The 19,288-nt window shown below is 42.8% G+C and overlaps 1 protein-coding gene across 5 annotated transcripts in view; it reads right to left on the bottom strand.

The window, feature by feature from the left end:
* Window positions 1-19,023, bottom strand: part of DIP2C (disco interacting protein 2 homolog C) — a 310,242-nt gene extending 291,219 nt beyond the window's left edge. For 3 of the 5 annotated variants that reach the window (XM_064637830.1, XM_064637849.1, XM_064637821.1), the window contains exon 1: window positions 18,625-18,850. In XM_064637830.1, coding sequence (XP_064493900.1) covers window positions 18,625-18,709 — 85 coding nt within the window. In that variant the 5' untranslated portion in view covers window positions 18,710-18,850. Of the gene's footprint in view, window positions 1-18,624 lie in introns of all 5 variants that reach the window. The other 2 variants (XM_064637840.1, XM_064637857.1) reach the window with 2 other exon arrangements.
* Between the last annotated feature and the right edge of the window lie 265 nt (window positions 19,024-19,288).

Here is a 19,288-nt window from a genome sequence, read left to right as displayed (position 1 = left end):
GCACATATTCGTCTAAAGATATTTCAGGAGAACTGCTTGTGGACATCAGCAAATTAAGCTGCTGCCAGTGCAGCCCCTGCCTCAGACAGTGAAACTGCTGCAGCTTTGCTGCCTGTTCTGCCAAGGCTCTGAGAAGGAACCACTGCTTCTGCCCCTGAGCACGTACGTTCAGCCACCAGCCCAAGGACAGAGGAAGGGCTCTTGATCAGAAGCAGCATTCACCTCTGCCTAATGCTGATGGGGAAGTCTTTGAGCCAGCTTTGGATTTCAAAGCTCCTTTGCTTCCATCCAAAAACTTTCTGTATGTCTGTGTCCCCGTCTGCCAAATTGATCTTCCCTCTCTCATTATTTTCCCAACCAATTATACGGGTCTGAATCTGCTCCAGTTTTAAATTTGGTTCAGTGGGAGCCAGAGTATTTTGTAACAAAATGCCCCTACAGAGATCTCCAGACACTGCCACTGGAAAGGCACACCATGTTAAAGCAAACCTCAAGATATATACAATAGAGTTTTACTTTATTCACTGTGTATTTTGAGGTAGCAAAGGTCATTACAGTTAATTGTTCCAAGCCAAAAGACATCACTGTAAATTCAGCAACAGCAGCATGTAATTCATTTCACGTGACTGAATAGAAACATACACATCACAAAACTAACTGGAATAAAGATATCTGCTAAGTCTGTCTAACAACAAAAGCATTGGTGACTCCTTTGAAAGGGTGGGAGTCAGTATAAAAAAGCCAAAACACTACTGAGAAGCAATAAATAAAATAGGATTAAAATTATCTTCTTGTACCAGACAGCTGAGACTGAGCATCAAGAAACCCTACAATACCCTGGTATGATTTAGAAGGCCTCCAAGTGACAGTGATCTGTCCCTTGTCCTTCTTGACCTCGGCTGCTATTTAAGGAATTGGGAGCATGATGGGGAAGGGGCTTGCACATCTAAGCCACAAAGCTGAGGAAAAATCCATGACTCAGAACAGGGGTAACTTGCGCATGCCTATCCCTAAGGGAGCTGCTGCCTCCCATAACATTCCCTTAAGTGGGAAGATTTGTTCAGTTGACGAGTCAGTGTGTGAGGTTTTTCCTTCCCCATCTTCTGTGCATGTATATTCCTTTACATCTTTAAATATGCCTACATACACGCACAGACTGCATGCAAAAATAATGACGTCTCTGTACTGATTTTTTACAATTTAAAAGCTACTTCCTTAAATATCTCTGAAAATAAATCATTGCCTCAAGAGATGTTTCCACAGCTAAACTCTTAGGTTCTCTAATGTGTCACATTTAGCCTTTAATGGAATACATAGTCCTTCTCCAAATACATTTTTATGCCTATATTATAGTTACTCCATCAGTGACAGGGTAACTTCTTACCCTTCTCACCCCATAGCAGTGGGTAGAAACAACAATTGCACACCAGGCTTCGCAGACCATTCCTTTTACTGCACAAACAATCAAAAGTTTCTGTTGTTATTCAGATCTTATGAAACACAGTAATGGAGGACTAAACCACCATAAATGCTGGATATTATAAGAGGACCAGGCTCTTTGAATCAAAGCTTAATGAAGCAAAACAAACTTAGTGGGAAAACTGTGATGCTTCAGACCAAGTTCATCAGATCCCAGGTACACTGAGGAAAACACCATGATGAATGGTAAAAGGAAGATGGAAATAAAATGCAAAAGTCCTAAATGTATTGCATGATTCTGAACAGAAGCTTCTATGTCCTGTGTTAATCACAGCAATACATTCTCAAATTCCTAAAACTGATACATTTTATGCCTTTGCCATACAACATCAAAGGGCAAAGAAAGAGATACCTATCACTTGGCCTCTCCCATTCTTTTTTAATATTTTGAAAACCCTCCAAAGAAAATAAAAGTATCTTCTCACCCATCCCTCAACTGCCTCTTTTTTCCACAAAAGAATGGCTTGAATACAGTCTTTAGAAGACTGTCCTATTGGATCCAGATTTTCTCTATGCCTGGGCTACAAACTCAGCCCTGAAAAGCAGGCATTTTTGTCTTTGGTTGGTGATGACAGTAATTAGCCTATGAACCACTTTTGTTAAGGTGATACTAGAAAAACAAGAATGATTCCAGCCTTGCTCTTTCTTTGTTGCTTCTTCCCTCTTCCTGTCTTGCAGCAAAAGGTAAAGTGAAACAGCCTCAAAACACCTTCTAGAAAATGGCTGGCTAGCTCTTCTTGTATCTAGGAGGAAAGGCAATTGCTGTACTCCCTCATTTCCTCTCTGTCACTCAAAGACATCAGGTATATTGAATGCAAGGACCTGCCTCGGGGTTTCAAGGTGATTGCACACGTATGGCTGCAGACAGGAGGCCCCTCTCCAGGACACGTGGCTTCTGACAACGTACCACAGGCATATCAAACATATCCTTCACCAAAACATGCATTGTGTTATATTCTTCTGCTGACATGCACTGTCTCATGGAGTTACTCCCTTTCTGTTACCTGGTTAGCCTGATTTTAAAGCAGATTCTCTAATATCACAAAACTTCACACTCTCCTCTCCTGCCCATCTGAGAACTGGGGTTACTGCTGTACCCTGCAGCACAGGAGGATTTTGACTTGCTTACATCAACCAGATTTCAGGCCTTGGAATGCAGTACTACCATCCTGACACCTGCTATCACTATCTGTACCCTGACGGCAACCAAAGACACTTCTTCATACAGAATGTGGGTGACACAATCAGTTTCTGAGGCTGTGGCACAGAAGCAAACTAAGCTTGAGGACCTCCAGCCTCATCCGGTAAAAATGAAGAACACCATCACCCACAATAAAGCACAGAAGAAGCATAGAAAATGAGACCCAGACACGGGCAGTTCTGTCGTTCTTCATCGAACAACCTGAACTTAGTGGAGCATCATTTTAAAAAAAAATGCTTTAAGATCCCTCTCTTTTTACTAGGTAATCTGAAAGAAAGATTGTTGATCCCTTGATTTAACATTGACTCTCTTTTTTAAGCAAGCGAAGATGCCAATGATTTTTTTCTTTTTTCCATGCAGGAGACAGATATGCTCACTCCATGTGTGACAATTTGGTTTAAGTTAAACTGGCAGTACCAATGAGACTGAAGCACATACTTAAAATGCTTTTCTGAATTGGGACCATACTCTACATAACTTTCTCTCACAAAAGCTATGTCCAGCTGCTCACTGAATAGTAAGGAGACGATGTGGATATGGAAGTTCTTTCAGATTTAAAAACTGTGTTCATACCCCAAAAAATACAGTCCAGCTTTGCTTTTTACAGAGAGGAAAAAGCCTGGTGGCTTAGAAAGAATTAATAGTGTGAAGCCAAACATTCATCTGAGGACTACAGCCATCAAACAGCTTTCATAAGAAGATTTACTGTGGGTCGTTCTACAATACCAAGGTATTGGTGACTGATTTCTGGCTTAGCCAGAAGGACTCATAATTGCATTATTGATGTGAAACTTTGAAAGAATATGCAATATTTAACTGCATGATTACGGCTGCATACAACTCTCAAAATAGGTTTCAATAAAAGTAATAAAAGATCTCATCAACATTCAAGATACTTTCATATCTAAAATCGTTGTTAATAAGCAATTGAACAAAATTATTTTCAAAGCCATTCAGTTCTGTTCATTTACCCGCTCCTGACAGAACCAAAGGAAATACTTTCCTACAGATATAAACAAGCATATACTTCCATCATACAGAAAAAACCCAGGAATTGTCTAATTGACAGTCATATACCTGAGTGATGATCATAATGACAGTATTAAAATCATCACAAGAACCCTTACCCACACTTGAATTCTAGTTCATTTACATAAGATGTAAATTTACTGCCACTATCAAGTTTTGCATACAAAAACCAGTAACATTATTTTAAGTGAAATGGTTTCAAAACCAAATATCTTCTTAATGCATTGGGCTTCATCTCCCCTGTGGCATATTTTTGTTGACTATCACTAATGTGCACATGGCATAATTACAACCAAAATTTAAAAACTTATGTGTTACAGAAGATCTCAGCTGGGGGGCCACTGACAGCAGGTACGAATATACTGCAGGAGAGGCTGACCTCACCATTCCCAGAACCACATACAGCATGTGGTTCTTCTTTACCCACAAGAAACATACTGAGGAGCACAGAATTATTAATCAGTGAAAGGTGGAAATTTAGGGGAGTATCACAGAATGGTTGAGGATAAAAGGAGCCTCTAGAGGTCCCTTGTCCAACTCTCCTTCCCAAGCAAGGCCACCTAGAACAGGTTGCCCAGAGCCACGTCCAGACAGTTTTTGAGCATCTCAAAGGATAAGGAGTCCACAACCATCTTGTGCAAGCTGTGCTAGGGCCTCAAAGTAAAGAAATGTTTTCCTTTTGTTCAGTCAGTGGAGTTATACAAATTATTTTATTTAGCAGCAAAACTGGATTAAGATGTTTCTATACATGCACCCCTTCCGAATGCATCCCTTTTTTTCTCCATTCACGCTTTTCAGATCCCTGTTCTCAGCAGGGTGCAGTTATTTCTGAAGTAGCACTGTATAGTAGATTGATGAATTGAACTTTAAAATGCTACAAAAAGAAACTTACTCAGGGGAAGGAAAAAAAAAACTCTACAAGATTCTCTTCCTTTTCTTGTTTTCTTGTTTCTTTTGGGTTTGTTTTTTTGTTGGTAAACCCAGGCATCAGTGGAATCATAACCCATCTGCAAACAGTAACACAGCAGCAGTGACAGTGTACAGGACTTTAACATTTCAGCTTCATACCATATCACGTAGCACCCTCAGTCCTGTTGTTCCAAATTTGGCTCCCCAGGGAATTGTATTTTGTGGCTACTCACATTAACACCAAAGTCTAAACTGAGCATAACACTTGCACTGAGCAGAGAAAAGATACAGGATACAGCAATCATACAACCCAACTCTTCCCCTGAATATAGGCCGTGCTCAAAAATAGGTGCAAGTAACGTGACTCCGCCTCAGCTGGTGCTGGACCCACCAGAGCTTGGAAGTTAAGAGAAGACAAGAAGAAGGCCCTTTATTTATTTTTTTTCTTCTTTTCTATATACAAGTGTGAAAGGAGACACTCTTCAGTATGTCAGGGATGTTTTACAGCCACACAGCATGCTGCACATTGTGCTAAATGACAGTGCCGGGGAGGGGCAGGGTGGGAGCAGGAATCTTTATATAGCACTGAGAGCAGTAATTCAGCCCCTGACAGTCACATGAATACAGCCCTGCGGAACACAAACAGTATCTTTCCCTGGTATTAGGCTATTAGGCAGATAAGGCTCCACTTTGGATTTGAAAGACTTAAACTGACAAACGATCTTGTTTTTCTTCACCCTGCTAACCGTGGCACAGGGCTGGAGGAATCTCAGCACTTTCCACTGCTTATATAACAGGTGTACTCATAAATATGCAAAGATGATTTGAAGATACATTTTCTAATCCACGCTTTATGCCTGAACAATTTAAATGGCTTTCATCATGTAGACAGCATTGCCGGCTCTTTGCAAGCAGTTCCTTTATAATTTTAGGCTCTATTAGCTGTATTTTTGTTTAGTGTGGGTTTCACGTGAATTTAGACAAAAAAAACAACCACCCACACTGAATGGGGGAATCATTAAGAGAAAAGCATTTTTAGATAGAAAATAGGTGTCATGACTTATCTCCAGATCAGGTTTCAAGAAATTTAAGATGCACATTTCTCCATAAATGTCTCACACTGCATGGAGGACATCCTAATCTAGCTCTAAGCAAACATGTTAAAGTAGAAGTAAACAGCAATGACCAAAAAAGCAAACATCGAGTATGATTAGCAGAACACATTCCAAACCTAGTATCTCTACATACTTTGAGATTCAGTAGTTAACAAGTTTGTTACTCTAAGACAAGAATTTGTTTTAAATCAATTTAAGAATAAAAGATTTCCATTTTCAGCACATTGGTCCTGACATGCTTCATGAGTACTCCTTCACATGTGAAAAAAAGAAGCTATTGCAAAAGGAGGCATCACATGAATTATCTACATCATGATCCTGCACCAAGTCTCCTGCTTAAGATGACCAAGAAATGTGGAGCAGGATGGCAGACTGACCCTGCTACACCAGGGCCAGATGCCTTTATGGAGAAGCCCTGAAGGTCAGAAATTAAACAATGGGGGAAAAACAGAGAGAGAGAAAGGTGAGAAGAAGGAAAAAATGAAAAGAAAAAGAAAATACAGTGGCTTTCTCTCTCTGTCACATAGAAACACGTGATACCAACCATCACAAAGGATCAGAATTTCTGTAGAGCATTTCTGATCACGAGTTGCTTCCAGCAAACTGGTAACAACTTCTGTAAATATGGACAGGTTTTCCAGTCCTCAATAAGGCTTTTACTGGGAGTAAATCATGGCCTGTTGGTCCATATATGTAAACGCTCTGTCTGAAATGCAAAATGTTTTCTTAGAACCACCAGCAACTAGACACAAAGAGAAGAAAAAGTATCTGTTTCTTTCTACATACACCCTAGCATAGATCCTTAAATATCACAGACTGTTTCTGACTATTCAGACATAGCTTTAAGGGGAAGTACACCCATTAGTGCAGTCCTAATGCCAACATAGCTTTTGCCATTTATTTTTAAGTGAACTGAACTTCATTCTGAGAGAAAAAATAAATACAAGAATATATTTTGGCAAACGTATACTCCCTCCTTATTGAATCCCCTGAAACTTAAGTACTCCCATATTGCTATTTTGAGGAGACTTCAAACACCCTCTGACTGTAATTCCTATTGTAATTTTCCTGTAATTCCTACTGCACTCTCCTAGGAGCCCATCTCCGTGAGGTGTGGCTGCTTTATCATCCGTGCTGGGCTCAGGGGTGGAATGCAGAAACCAATGAGGGGTTGACCCAGTCCATGACAACAGTCACACAATATTTTCAAAAGGAGCCTGGAGAAGAACAGATGTCTCAGTATTTCAGAAGGATATAGTTACTTAGATGCTTTAGACTCTCCTAACTGTAACATAACCACGTGAGCAGTTTTTTGATGAAGAAGCACACGTAACATGTTTATTACTTAAATAAGACATTTAGGTAGCATCTATCTGCTGCCATTTTCAAACTATTACTTTTTAGAAGATCCTCACTGGCAAAACAACCTTTTAATCTGGGGAAAAGTCAGGGGAGACTTCTTTGGTTGTTTGAGTTAGAGCAGATTTATGACAGAGTAAAAAACTGTAAAATTCAAAACACAAAGCTGTTCATGTTTAAAAAGCTCACTCTAAAGAAGAGTTGGCTTCTTCTTCCCAATTTCAGTTTAATGTAGTATAGATAAGTCGCTTCGGTCCTAAAAAGGTACAAAGAATCAAGTTGGCAGATGAGGCATGGAGTTATTTCTAGTATATGCTGCAACAGAATGCTTCATAAAGGAAGTCAAACCTGAAACCATATTTATTATTTACCAGAAGTAACCAATTACCATCATGAAGAGCAATGAAGAGCCAGTGTGCATTTCAAGAAACATACATATCTAATGTGACATTTTGAACGATGTGTAAAAGATGTGATATTGCAGGTGATATTATTTTACCAAAATACACAGAAAAGCATTTTGCAGGTCAGCCAAAGCCAGACCACCACCTAGGAACGACAAACAGCATTACACAGTAAGAGGATTTCAAATTGAAATTCTTTAAGCTTCAGAGATGCTGTGGTCTTTGCATGATCTTCATGATAGAAAAGAGCCCAGCATATTTCTTGAAAAGTACAAAGAGCTGGTGCAATGAACCATCCTGGATTCCTGCCAGGACAGAGGAAGTGGCACTGATGAGAAGGGGTTCAGGCTTCCTATACTTGTTAGAAAAGTATCCTATGGAGAGAACACTGTTACAGACTAGATTAACCAGAAGTTACCAAGTGTCTCTGAAAGGTCCAACAGTCAAAGACAAAATTCAACATCACTGTGGCTATTTCTGGCTCAACGCATCCCGCACAAAGCTTCTTCACTTCTCCCAAGGTGACCCCAGTCACCTCTCTTGGCCACACAGCATCTTCTGTAGAACAAAAAACAGACAGAAGGCTGACCTTCAAAGCTGAAGAAGAAATATTGGACTTGCCATGAGCCCTCACCTTCCACAGAAGTACCACCAGCAGACAATACCAGCCAAAGCATCATCGTGCTCAAGAAGAAAAAGTGTCTGGGCTAAGCAACAGCAAATATCTTCTCCCACTGCAGCCAAAGGAAAATGTCTCTGTTTCACTGTCCTACAGAAGTGATTGCTGCTGGAGGTCAACGATACCAGACTGGTGAAGCTCCCAATCAACAAAACAGTTTTCACAGACCTTCAGATGGCAGCACAAAGGCACAGAGTCACTTTTATTGCTCCTACACCCTTCACCTATCACCACAACACAGAGGGCAAATCCAAGTTGCCACGACTGGCCAGTGAGGCAGAAGCAAAGACATCAGAGCAAAGAGCAACCATCCTCATGAAACCTTCCAACAAGAACTGGGTTTGCCTTCAAAGTAGGAAAGGGCTTTTCATTAGCTGCAAGTTAGTATGCTGGAAAAGCATGGATTCAAGGTGCATTAAAATCACAAACGAATTACAAATAATACGAAAAATTTCAAGAAACACTAAAGGGAAATGAAAGAAACAATAATTACAGATCTGCTACCTAAAAATATACACCATGGTCTATATCTACAGTGTGAAAGCTAAAAGGAAATATGCAACTAAAGAAGGAAATAATACACTAGCTGTCTTACTGCAACTCATTTCAGTTTTGAGTACAGACCTCACCTCCCTGAAGCATCAAGGATGCATGAAGGATTAATCTTCAGAGGAAACAAGTGCTCTCCTATTTTTTATCCAAATGATTAAAATGGACAATACCATTTTGTAAAAACCAATGACCAAGCTAAATACAATAAAGTTTAGGGAAGCCTTTAAAAATATTATTGTTCTGCCACTTCATGCTTATAGAGAAGTTCCCTGAGCTACTGGTAAATATATGTGTAGTCACTATTTAAGCAAGTATTATCATAGCGGCTGCATTTGATACCCTCTCAAACTCTAATGTATGCACATCCTTACAGTGTTCAATATTGACTTAAAACAAATTACTACTGCAAGTAAATGTCAAGTCATCCCTAGTAAAATACTGAAAACATACTAAATCTAAATTTCTCAGCTGTTGCAGAGTTTTTTGAAGGCACCAGGAAAACATATATCATAATACTGGACTGAAACATTTATAAAATGCCACTAAAAAAGTATTTATTGCACTTAACCCAGTATATTTCTGGTCAAGGGTGGATTCACTGGTTTACACACCTATCTATTTACATACACAGGCTTCTTCCATTCAGTATGTCTTAGAAAGGAGTCTTCTAGCCATCCTACTAGTGGGCAGATATTTTTTAGAAAGTTGTTGAATCTTTTTTCTATGCAAGTGCTTCAGTGTTTATCTAGCCTTATTAATATTTTCTGTCTTATCTCCAACCTGCATTTGTCTAATTTCCATTCCTAGGAGTTCGATTTTCTCATGTTTTGAACCACTAACGCTGCATTAACTTTGCACTACAAGAAAGTATTCCTCCTTGCCCAACATAAGGCTTGTCAAATAACCCAAATAAACTCCCATCTTTCTCCTGGTAAACAATGTTTATTAAGACTGCTTTAATCCCTAACGTCCATGCCTCTACTCTTGCTCACTCTTCTGGATCTCTTCTGAACTGTTTTGCCAAATTCTCCCAAGTCAGTGGTACAGATGCTCTTATGACTGAAGTCAGTGTTTGTAAAAGACACCTTGTGACTGGAATGTGTCAAACGCTTTGGCAGCATAACATCCGAAGACAAAAAATGCAAGACTTTTCTTCATCATCATTACAAAAAAATTAAATTTAACAGCTGCTAGTCCCACTGTCATTGCTCAACACAACAAATCAACTTTTTTCCATTACAACATGGAGCCAATTTAAAGTAGAGGCCAAATAAAAGTACTGCCTGTAATTTCCCTTTTAGAAGTAAAAATCGCTCCTCAGTATTTTTTCCTAAAACAGGTAACCCCTCATTTCAAAACACTTAGAAAACTTACAGCATCTTCTTAAGAATGCTTTTTTTTTTCAGACTAAAAAAATGTGGCAAATGAAACTGGGCTCTTCCAGTGAATTCAGCAGAGGGGTTTGCCATTATCATCATTCAGGAAAGAATAGGGATGTTTCTGCATTTTGCTGTTTCACTAGGTAACTGTTGTTTGCTCATCCTCAGGCATCTGTCAAAGAAGTCTAACATTTGAAACACAATTCCCATTTCAAGATTCTTCACCAAAGTTGAACTGCTCGCATGTCACCATAATGCCATCACTTTATTTGTTCAAACATTCATCGAAAATACTTTCCCATTATTTGAACGATATTTCTTTCAACAAGGATAAGAGAGGCAAAATTCTAAATTTTGCTCGCTCTCCTTGCAAGTGTAACCATGAAAAATATGAGGTATTATGACTTAGGATAACCCCTCAAAAGAAAAAAGGTGAAGTTTCATTATTTGCTATTACCTTGAGGCATGTAGCTATATGAGACTGTAGTTATAGTGTATGGATTTCAGAAGGAAATTTTCTGTACAATTTCAGAACTGTTCCATAATGAGATACTAGAAGCCCAAAGACCAGTTTGGTCTATTTTCTCATTAAATAGTGTTAATAGATACAAAAGCCCTGTAATCATCCTGCTAATACCACATAACTCTTTCTGGAGGGTCCACACAGATGGAACAGTCCAGACCTGCTTTCTCTGAGGAGACTGTTGCTAAGGTCTCTTTATTTTGCCAGGCTGTTTATGGACACATGGACATCTACATAGTAGGAAAAAGAGTGTCAGGACAATTCATTTGGGTCTCTAAGCCAACCAGAAGTCTCTGAACTTTTGATAGTCTAGGTAAACTTTCAATCACCAGCCTACCAGTGAAAAATCAGGCTCCGTTATTTACACTTCAGTATTTGTCACAGAGTTCATTAAGAAACATTTTCCTGGCTTCTGAATAGCTCTTACCAGACCAGACTTGCAAGATTTTTTTTTTATTGTAATCATACATATAGATCAAGCGAAGATTTGAATGCAGATATCATAGTTTGGAGGTACAATTTCTGGATCCAGACAAAAATAGGACCAAACAAGTCTTAACATCCATTTTTACTTTCATATTAGCAGACAACATTTGAAGAATCCCTCTGTCCCCTCAACTGCCACCACTCTGCACACCCAGCCATACACATAAAAGCATCCTAAATGGTCCAGTCTTTGGAAATCAAACAGCCCCTTCAAAAGTCATAGGAAACAACTTGTCTTCCAAGTTATCAAGATCCTTTATGAGAATCCTTTCTTTCTCTAGTTATCCAATGATAACTATGATAGTTTTAAGAAGAGATCATCAAGACATCATATATTATTAAATGATAACTTCTGTTGCAAAATAATGTGGCAATTATCCACACCCCGTGTCGTGGGTTGAGCACTTCATGCTGCTCTAAGCACTGCAGGTTATGTGTCAAAGAGACTACGCCTACCAAAACTGCCAAGAACCAGCAAACAATCCTATTCTCAAAAGAGGGGACTACAAGAAGCACCCTGGCATGGCTCCCTGTATCCCCCAGGAGCAATGCAGAGGGTGTCCTGGTAGGATTTCACATGGCTTTAAGGCAGAAGCCTTCTCTTGTGTGGCCAGAGGCTCCAGCCAAAGCCATGGCCACAGTCTTCCCAGCATCTGTCTCAAGCTGTATTAATTTAAGTATTTCTATTCCTATATTTGGTGTTTTATTGCAGAATATCATGGTGTCTCCAGTATGTTTTATACATGTTTTAAAGTTATATTTAATCCTAATGATAAATAATACTGGCTAGCAATTAGAAGCCCTAGGTAAGATTACCCCCAAAAAAACCAAAAAAAGATTTATTTACACAGGTCTAAAATGAGCAATTCCCTGATGCAATGCACCAAGTGGAGTTAAATGAAACTAGTTCCCAATTTTTAGTGTATGTTTACCCCAGTAATAGAAGGAAAGACCAGAACTCTGCAGAGAGCAATCATGTTTTGGAAATGCCCCCATACACCACCACAGCCAAGGGGAGAATCAGGGGCTGTTGGTAACAATCAGGAAAGGCTCTTCACAAGCCAGGAAAAGACTGCTGCATCCAGACCCCGCACCAGGGCTACTGACTGCAAGGAGGTACTCAAGAAGAAAGGGGGGAAAAAAAAGGCAGGCGGGGGAGGAGAGAAGGCAGAATGGGATCATCAGGAGTTTGGCAAAATTGAAGCTCACCCACCGGGAAGATAGGGGAATATACATGCATAATTTTACATGGATTAAGAGTTTGTGTCAAATCTGTGATGTGCTGTGGTGAATTCTTATACTGCAGTGAGTCATCTTGTCTGACAGTTGCTGGGGAATTAAAGCAGTTATTTTTAAAAAATTATATGTCCTGCTTGATGCGTTATACAAATAGCCTCTTAAAAAATTAAAACACAGTCAATGCATTTTTAAGTATAGGAGAGCTATGGTACATTTAGGATTCTCTGTACCACACCACAGACATCCATTCTCAGCTATGAAAACCTAAAGGAGTCTATCGATATCCCTTCAGAGAAACATTGATCTTTTTGATGCTCCCAATCCAAATCTTGCCTCAGCAATTAGTCTATTATATCTGCATTTTATACAGCATGAAAATACTTTTCCCTGAGAAAAAATTAAATACAAAGGAAAGAGGTGTGCTAAACCTGAATTCCTTTGATACCAAAGGACATTTGGTTTGCTCAAAATCAAAATGACAGCATTCCTCTCCTAATGGATTAACACAGGCAGGTCAACACCCTTCCAGAGAAAAGCAGCATGTTGACTCACAGCCATAGGTGCACATTGCACTGCTGGTTTGGCAAGGGGAAGCAGTGCTGGCTCCTGCTCCCTGCTCTGTGCAGCAGCATCACGCAGACGTACCCTGAAGCTGCAAAGGGCAGCTCCTTACAATCGTGTTCTCGTTATAAATACATTGCTTACTCCCTGCTTTGCCTATAAAACTGACACCCCCTTGGCAATTTTCACACATCCTTGGGAAAAGTGTTTCCAGTATGTCAGTTGTGTAACACAGTAAAGATCATCTGAATGATCTATTAAGTGTAACCCTTGGGCATCCATGCTGCTCAACATCAGCTGGCAATAAAGGTATATTTACAGCATGCCTTCAGGACAGCTGTTCTGGGAACATCCTGGAGATTTGCATAGTCTATTTTACAAGGCATTACCATATACTTCAACTGAATGAGTGGCAGAGAATTCTTTTGATGTGATACCACCCATTAGAAGCCCTTAAGTCCAAATAGCACAGTAAAGTCAGGCAGGCAAAAAAGAAAAAGAAAAAAAAAAAAAGGAAACCCTTCAAATTTCCGTGCCTTAAAATGCAAATGGTTAATTCATGAGTGAATTGAACCTGGTTTTAAAATAATCGAGTTACTGCCCCTCTCCAACTTGAGCACCATCAGAGAAACAAAAGAGCTGATGAGAGGAGCTTTATTTTACAAAGAAAGAAAAGTTTCTGTTGCCAGCGCTCTTGATTTTATCATCACTCCCATGGTATCCAGTATATTTTCTTAAAGCCTTAGATCTCGTATGTAACTGACATGAAAATTTCAGCTTTATGTATTTGGAGTAAATTAGTCCTCTCTTTGCCAGAAAAAATAACTGAAAACATGAGCCAACTGCACCCCAATGGCTCAAAAAACAACAAGAAGCAAATGTGAGTATTGAATTTCTTAGTTCATTTCTCACCTAAACTGAGGAAGTATTAACACTCTGTCATTGAGCAGGTGATATCCACTTGCTAAGCAGAGCACTATCTCTCAAGGAGTGAATTAAAAGAATGACTTTGCGTCCCAAATCACAGAGGTGTGCTAGTTATTGAAATTTTCACACTTTGAAACCTTACTGTGAGTGAAGAGCCGGCTGGCAAATGTTATGGAGAAATAGTAACTAGAGGAGTTAACTACACATTTCTGGTCCCAACCCAGTGACTACATACAGACAACAAATAACAAAATTTGTACCTAATAAAATAATAAACCTGGCCACACAATGACTCAATCAACCCAAGTAATATTACCAAATATAATCAAACCAGTCGATACAACGAAAGCTGAGGACCAAATTAATTAGGTGACTGCACATCCAGTGCCTTTGGGAATCAGTAACCACTCATTAAAGATCTGCTGAGACTCTTTATGAAATTGCTCTTTGGAGAAAAGTTCAGACTTTCAAAAAAAGAAACCTGCTATTCCTCATGTGTTTAAAATGGAAGAGGACTGGAAGGATAGTGTGGAATATAGGGAGAACAGTTTCTGAACAGGATGGTTTTCACATTTTCCATGTGGCATCTGTGGTTCTTTACGTGTTTCTGCTGTGTTATCTGACACTTGGATAAAATACTGGAAGAACTACAGAGCATCTTTTCCCAATTAATTTTGGTTCAGGAAGTAATTGGAAGGGCAAAATAACCTTGTATACCATAAACTCAGGGTAAAATGAGAAAAGAGGGGGGGATTTTTTAAATTTTTAAGTGTTTTTAAGAATGGAGGGGTTGTAGAATTACTTTTTTTTAATAAGACAGCACATTTCAGGACTCCTGGTTTTATTAAATCAGTTCTTCAGTTAACAACCCCCAAGCTATTCTAAAAAACAGGATGATTCATCTATTTCCACCCAGTACAATTTTATACATTGTTAGAAAACTAAAGCCTCGTAAAATTCTAAGCAGCCCTGAAGAACAGCTACTGCAGAGTGACATGTTGATTGCATCAGCCTAGAAGGGCTAGTTCTGAGCAATGCAAGCTTTAGTTGGCTCAGTGGAAACTACTGGAGTGCAAAGAACATGTATGTGACATACCAGCATCAAGCACCTTCACTCAAACACAACAAAACAAATGTCTCCGGAATATCGGGTGGGATAAGGATGATTCCACAACTTTCAATATTCATAAAAATTAAAGTGCTGTTGAGCCCTTATGTCCTGAGAAACACAGCAGCAATTTTCCCAAAATGACATGAAAACTACATCCACAAGTGTACTACTGATGTCAAGCTGAATATACTGTTACATGCCAATACGTCACTGTGAAACTCATTCTCAACACCCTTCAGAGTGCCAGCTGCCTCTGGCACTCACTCCTTGTGTGGGGCAGGCTACCTGCACACAGACATGGAGGAACCTGGTAAGGGTTTCTGGTTCTGACTGATCTTCACCTGACAAATCATCATAGTGAAACTAACAAAATCGAAAATGGTTATTCTAATTTGCATCCATAGTACCTTTTAAATAGCTATGTTTAAACCAAAAAAAAGCCCATTCAGACCACAGCAAAGGGAAGGTGGAAGGTATGTGGGCTTGCCCACAATAACCAACAGGTTAGGACTGCCACAGAGACGAACTTCGCAGAACACCAAGTAAACACCTTCCTGACCTTCTTCCTCCCTCTCAAGCAATGAGAAAGGCACTTTGCTCTATCAGCTACCAAGCGCATGCTACCTGTCCGGCAGACACTTCCTGAGGCTCTCCTGCCACATCCCTGCCGCCAGTGAGGCTGTGCTGAGTGCGCAGCTTAATGAGGAACACAGAATTTGGCTACAAGGTGGGGGAAAACGCCATGGCCAAATTTAAACGTGTGATGACTACCAGTGGAGACTGTAATTACAACACCTGCACAGTGCCTGCTGCATTAGTGGCACAGCACCCAGCAGTCTGGTCACAGTCACACGGACACCAGCTATTTTATGTTCAGCTTTGAGATGCACTGTGTGGGCAGGACCCACGCTATCACACTTCCTAGAGCTAGGAACCAGACAGCTTTAGCTCACAGCCAAGCAATAACCTTGCAGTAATCCTGCTGGTGCTCCTCTCTTTTCCACAAAGCAGCAGCTCTTTCAGAAGCTGTTCCTAAAGCTGCACTGTCTGTAGCAGGTTTTGGCACCAGAGAACCACATTGCTTGGGTACAAGTGGCAGCTGTAAGACCCACTGCACTCAGTGGCACCAGAAATGAAAAACTCACAGTCACAAACAACATATGCAATGATTCAGCCATGCAGCACTTTGAAAAACATCTTCCTAGCAAGTCTGACTCGGAAAGCACTTTAAAAAGGGGCACAAATTATGGCAGTCACTCAGCTCCCAATGTCATCACTGAGACCCAAACACACATTCAAGGATGCAGTTGCCTGCCTATTGCCTTCAACAGTTTCCAGTTTCACAAAAGCAGCAGACACCCTAACACATCATAAGCATAACACATGCTAAAACCTCGATCTTGCAAACTTTTATGCACATGCATAAGTGTATCTCAGTGACTGAACTCCGCTGAAGGCACTGGACTGGCTCATTAGGGACTGGCCAAGTGAAACACATGCCTAAGGTACTGCATGTTCTGGGTGTAAAGATGCACAAAGTTGCCTTGAAAACCATATAACTCAAGAGTTAGCATGGCCAGAGTATGAGCAGACTTCTACAGCACAGCAGAACTGTACAAATTACCAATCCCACTATCTCTAAGGAATGATTTTGGGAACAGGTCAGAATTTGCAACACAGGTGCCTAAAGGTAGGAGCTTTAAGCAGTAAATTGTTTCATTTTCTCAGGCACTGAACACTGTCATGTACTTGACTAAGAACACATCAAGAGCATCTTGGGGGAAGACATTGAAAAGGATGTTGCCCTTTCTCCACCTGCCTCGCAATTCCAACTGATCTTCATTTAGGCTGCCACAGTCAGGAAACAAGAGCCATCCCATCTGCCGGGTGTAACATCAATGGTGCAGAAGGAAAGATATTGTCAGTGGGTTAAACTCATTCCAGCTCTAGCTGCAGGGAAGTTACAGCAGTGCAAATACAAATGCCCAATTTCAAACCATGTCCCACTTCCTCAGAGCCTTCTTGGATTATGCTTACAGCAACAGAAACTGCACCGTAAAACTGTATTACAACTTTGGTACACTGCATTAGCATATTTATTGAAGGTCTGTGCCAGTTTGATTTGGGTTTTTTTGCAAGCATTTACTAACAGCTGTTTTAATTAGTATCTCATTGGTGTGTACACAATGAAGAAGCGCACCAAGAAGCATTTTGTGCATAAACTGGAAACGTTACATATACCATGACATAAACAGTCCTTTCTCCCACCCTCACTACTGTAGATGAAGGCCAATAGACAGGCAGTGCACCACAGAAAGGCAATATTGTATTTAACTCCTCTTATTTCAAGTTTTCAAGGCACCCTCAGGGAGGGGGAGGCACAGAAATGAGAGCCACATGCAATCTCAGTAGCTCATTCTCTTCACCCTCAAAGCGTTAAAAAGGAAAATACAATGTCAACATCAGCTCCTCCCTGCTGATGAAACTGGCTCCAGCGCATTTTACTTTCTGGCTCGGAGCCCTTACAAACCGTTACAAAAAGACAGAAGACAGACAGACAGGTCAATATATCGACCACTTCCAATAACTAATTTGGGACACGCTGGGTCATTTGTTCCTTCTGTAAAGTGCTGTAGTCTCTCGGTGGTGAATGAACCCTGACATTTGGGGGGTTTCATTAAAAAAAAAAAAAAAGGGGGAGGCAGCTAATAGCAGATTTGCATTTCAGGAAAGAGCCAACCCTAGCATTAGTATGTATAAATACTCCCCACTCTCTTCCTCTGGGAGACAGAGATTACATTTGATACACTAAAATCGTCTCCACGACTCTGGGTGCTCAATGCCCGTCAGCGAGGGCTACTGACAGGCACTCATCGCTGCCTGCCCTTCGCTCCTACCCCGGCGTTGATACACATGGAAACGGGGAGCGGGAGCCGGGCTGAGGAGCGGAGGGCGGGCTGGGGCTCCTGCTCATCCTCCCTGCCACGGCAACAGCGCGGGCTGCGTGCGCGCCTTCCCAGCCCGGGGACCGGCGGAGCATCACAACCAACCACGCCAAGGAACCACCACAAGCTTTCAATTGCACACTAAAAAAAAATCCCGCAATTAAAAAAAAAAACAAAAAAAAACCCAAACAAAATCAAATATCGTTTCCTCTGAGTGACCTGACTGGTATTGTCCAAAACGACCTTATCACGGCGTGTTTTGTTGCAGCCGACACACACATACACACACACGCTGCGTGGACTCCGTGGGAGTCTGTCGATGCGGCCACAGCGGGCTTTGGCACGCAGGTAGCACGGCACGTTTCCGTGAAGCCCCGTTTCCCTGGCAGGGCAGGAGCCCCTCCGAGCCATCCCCGCGGATCGTTTCCCACCTCCCGCAGCACCACCGCGTGCGCGGCCGAGCCCCCGCCGCCAGAGCCCCGCTGCCGCCCCCGCCTGCGCCGCGGCGGAGCGCGGGGGGCTCGCAGGTAGAACAAAACCCCCGCGCCGGGGTCCCCCCGCCAGCCGCCGGCGGGAGGGGCCCCCCGGGAGCCCCCCGGGCGCCATCGGGCCGGGGCCGGCACCGCAGGGCCGCAGGGCGGAGGAGGGTGTGCGATGGGGGAGCGGGCCGGGGGTGCCGCGCCGCTGCCGCCGCCGCGCCGCCCGCGCCCACCGCCGCCCCTTTACCTTCGGAGAGCTCCAGCTCCAGCTCGGCCAGCCGGGCCCGCACCTCCAGCGGCAGGGACACGCTCTCCAGGCTGCGGTCCGCCATGCTCGCGCGGCGGGGACGGGCTCTCCCCTCCTCTGGCTGCCCGCTCTCCCCCTTTGTCCGCGGCTGGCGGGGCGCGGGAAGGCGGCGGGGCCGCGGCGGGTGCTGAGTCCTCCCCGCGGTCTCAGCCGGGCATGCAGGGGGGAGGCGGGCGGGCGGGCGGTCCGCGCGAGGGGACGGGGCGCGGAGGGAGGGAATGCGGAGGTTTCTCCTCTCCTCCCCTCTCCTCCTCCTCCTCCTTCGCCGCCTCCTTCAGCGGGGCCCCGCCATGGCTGCTGCTCCCGCCGCCCGCCCGCGATCGCTCCGCATCGGCTTCCCCGCTCCGCGCCCGGCCCGCCCCCCGCCCGCCGCCGCCCGGCACCGCGGCGGCGGCTCCCCGTGGGCTCGGCCCGGCCCCGCTGTCCCCGCTGTCCCCGCCCGGCTCGGGCTGGCGGCGGCGCTGGCGCTGCGGTGCCGCTGCCGCGACTGGGGCTGGCCGGGCACCGCCGCTGTCACATCCACGTGACCGCGCCCGCCCCGCCGCCGGCCCGCAGGGGGCGCCCCGCGCTCCGCTCAGGGCCGCCCCGCCCGGGGCTCGTCCGG

Source organism: Pseudopipra pipra, chromosome 1 (assembly GCF_036250125.1).
Source record: "Pseudopipra pipra isolate bDixPip1 chromosome 1, bDixPip1.hap1, whole genome shotgun sequence".
Taxonomy (NCBI): Eukaryota; Metazoa; Chordata; class Aves; order Passeriformes; family Pipridae; genus Pseudopipra; species Pseudopipra pipra.
Note: the sequence above shows the minus strand (reverse complement) of the source record. Positions and strands in the feature narration are given on the sequence as shown.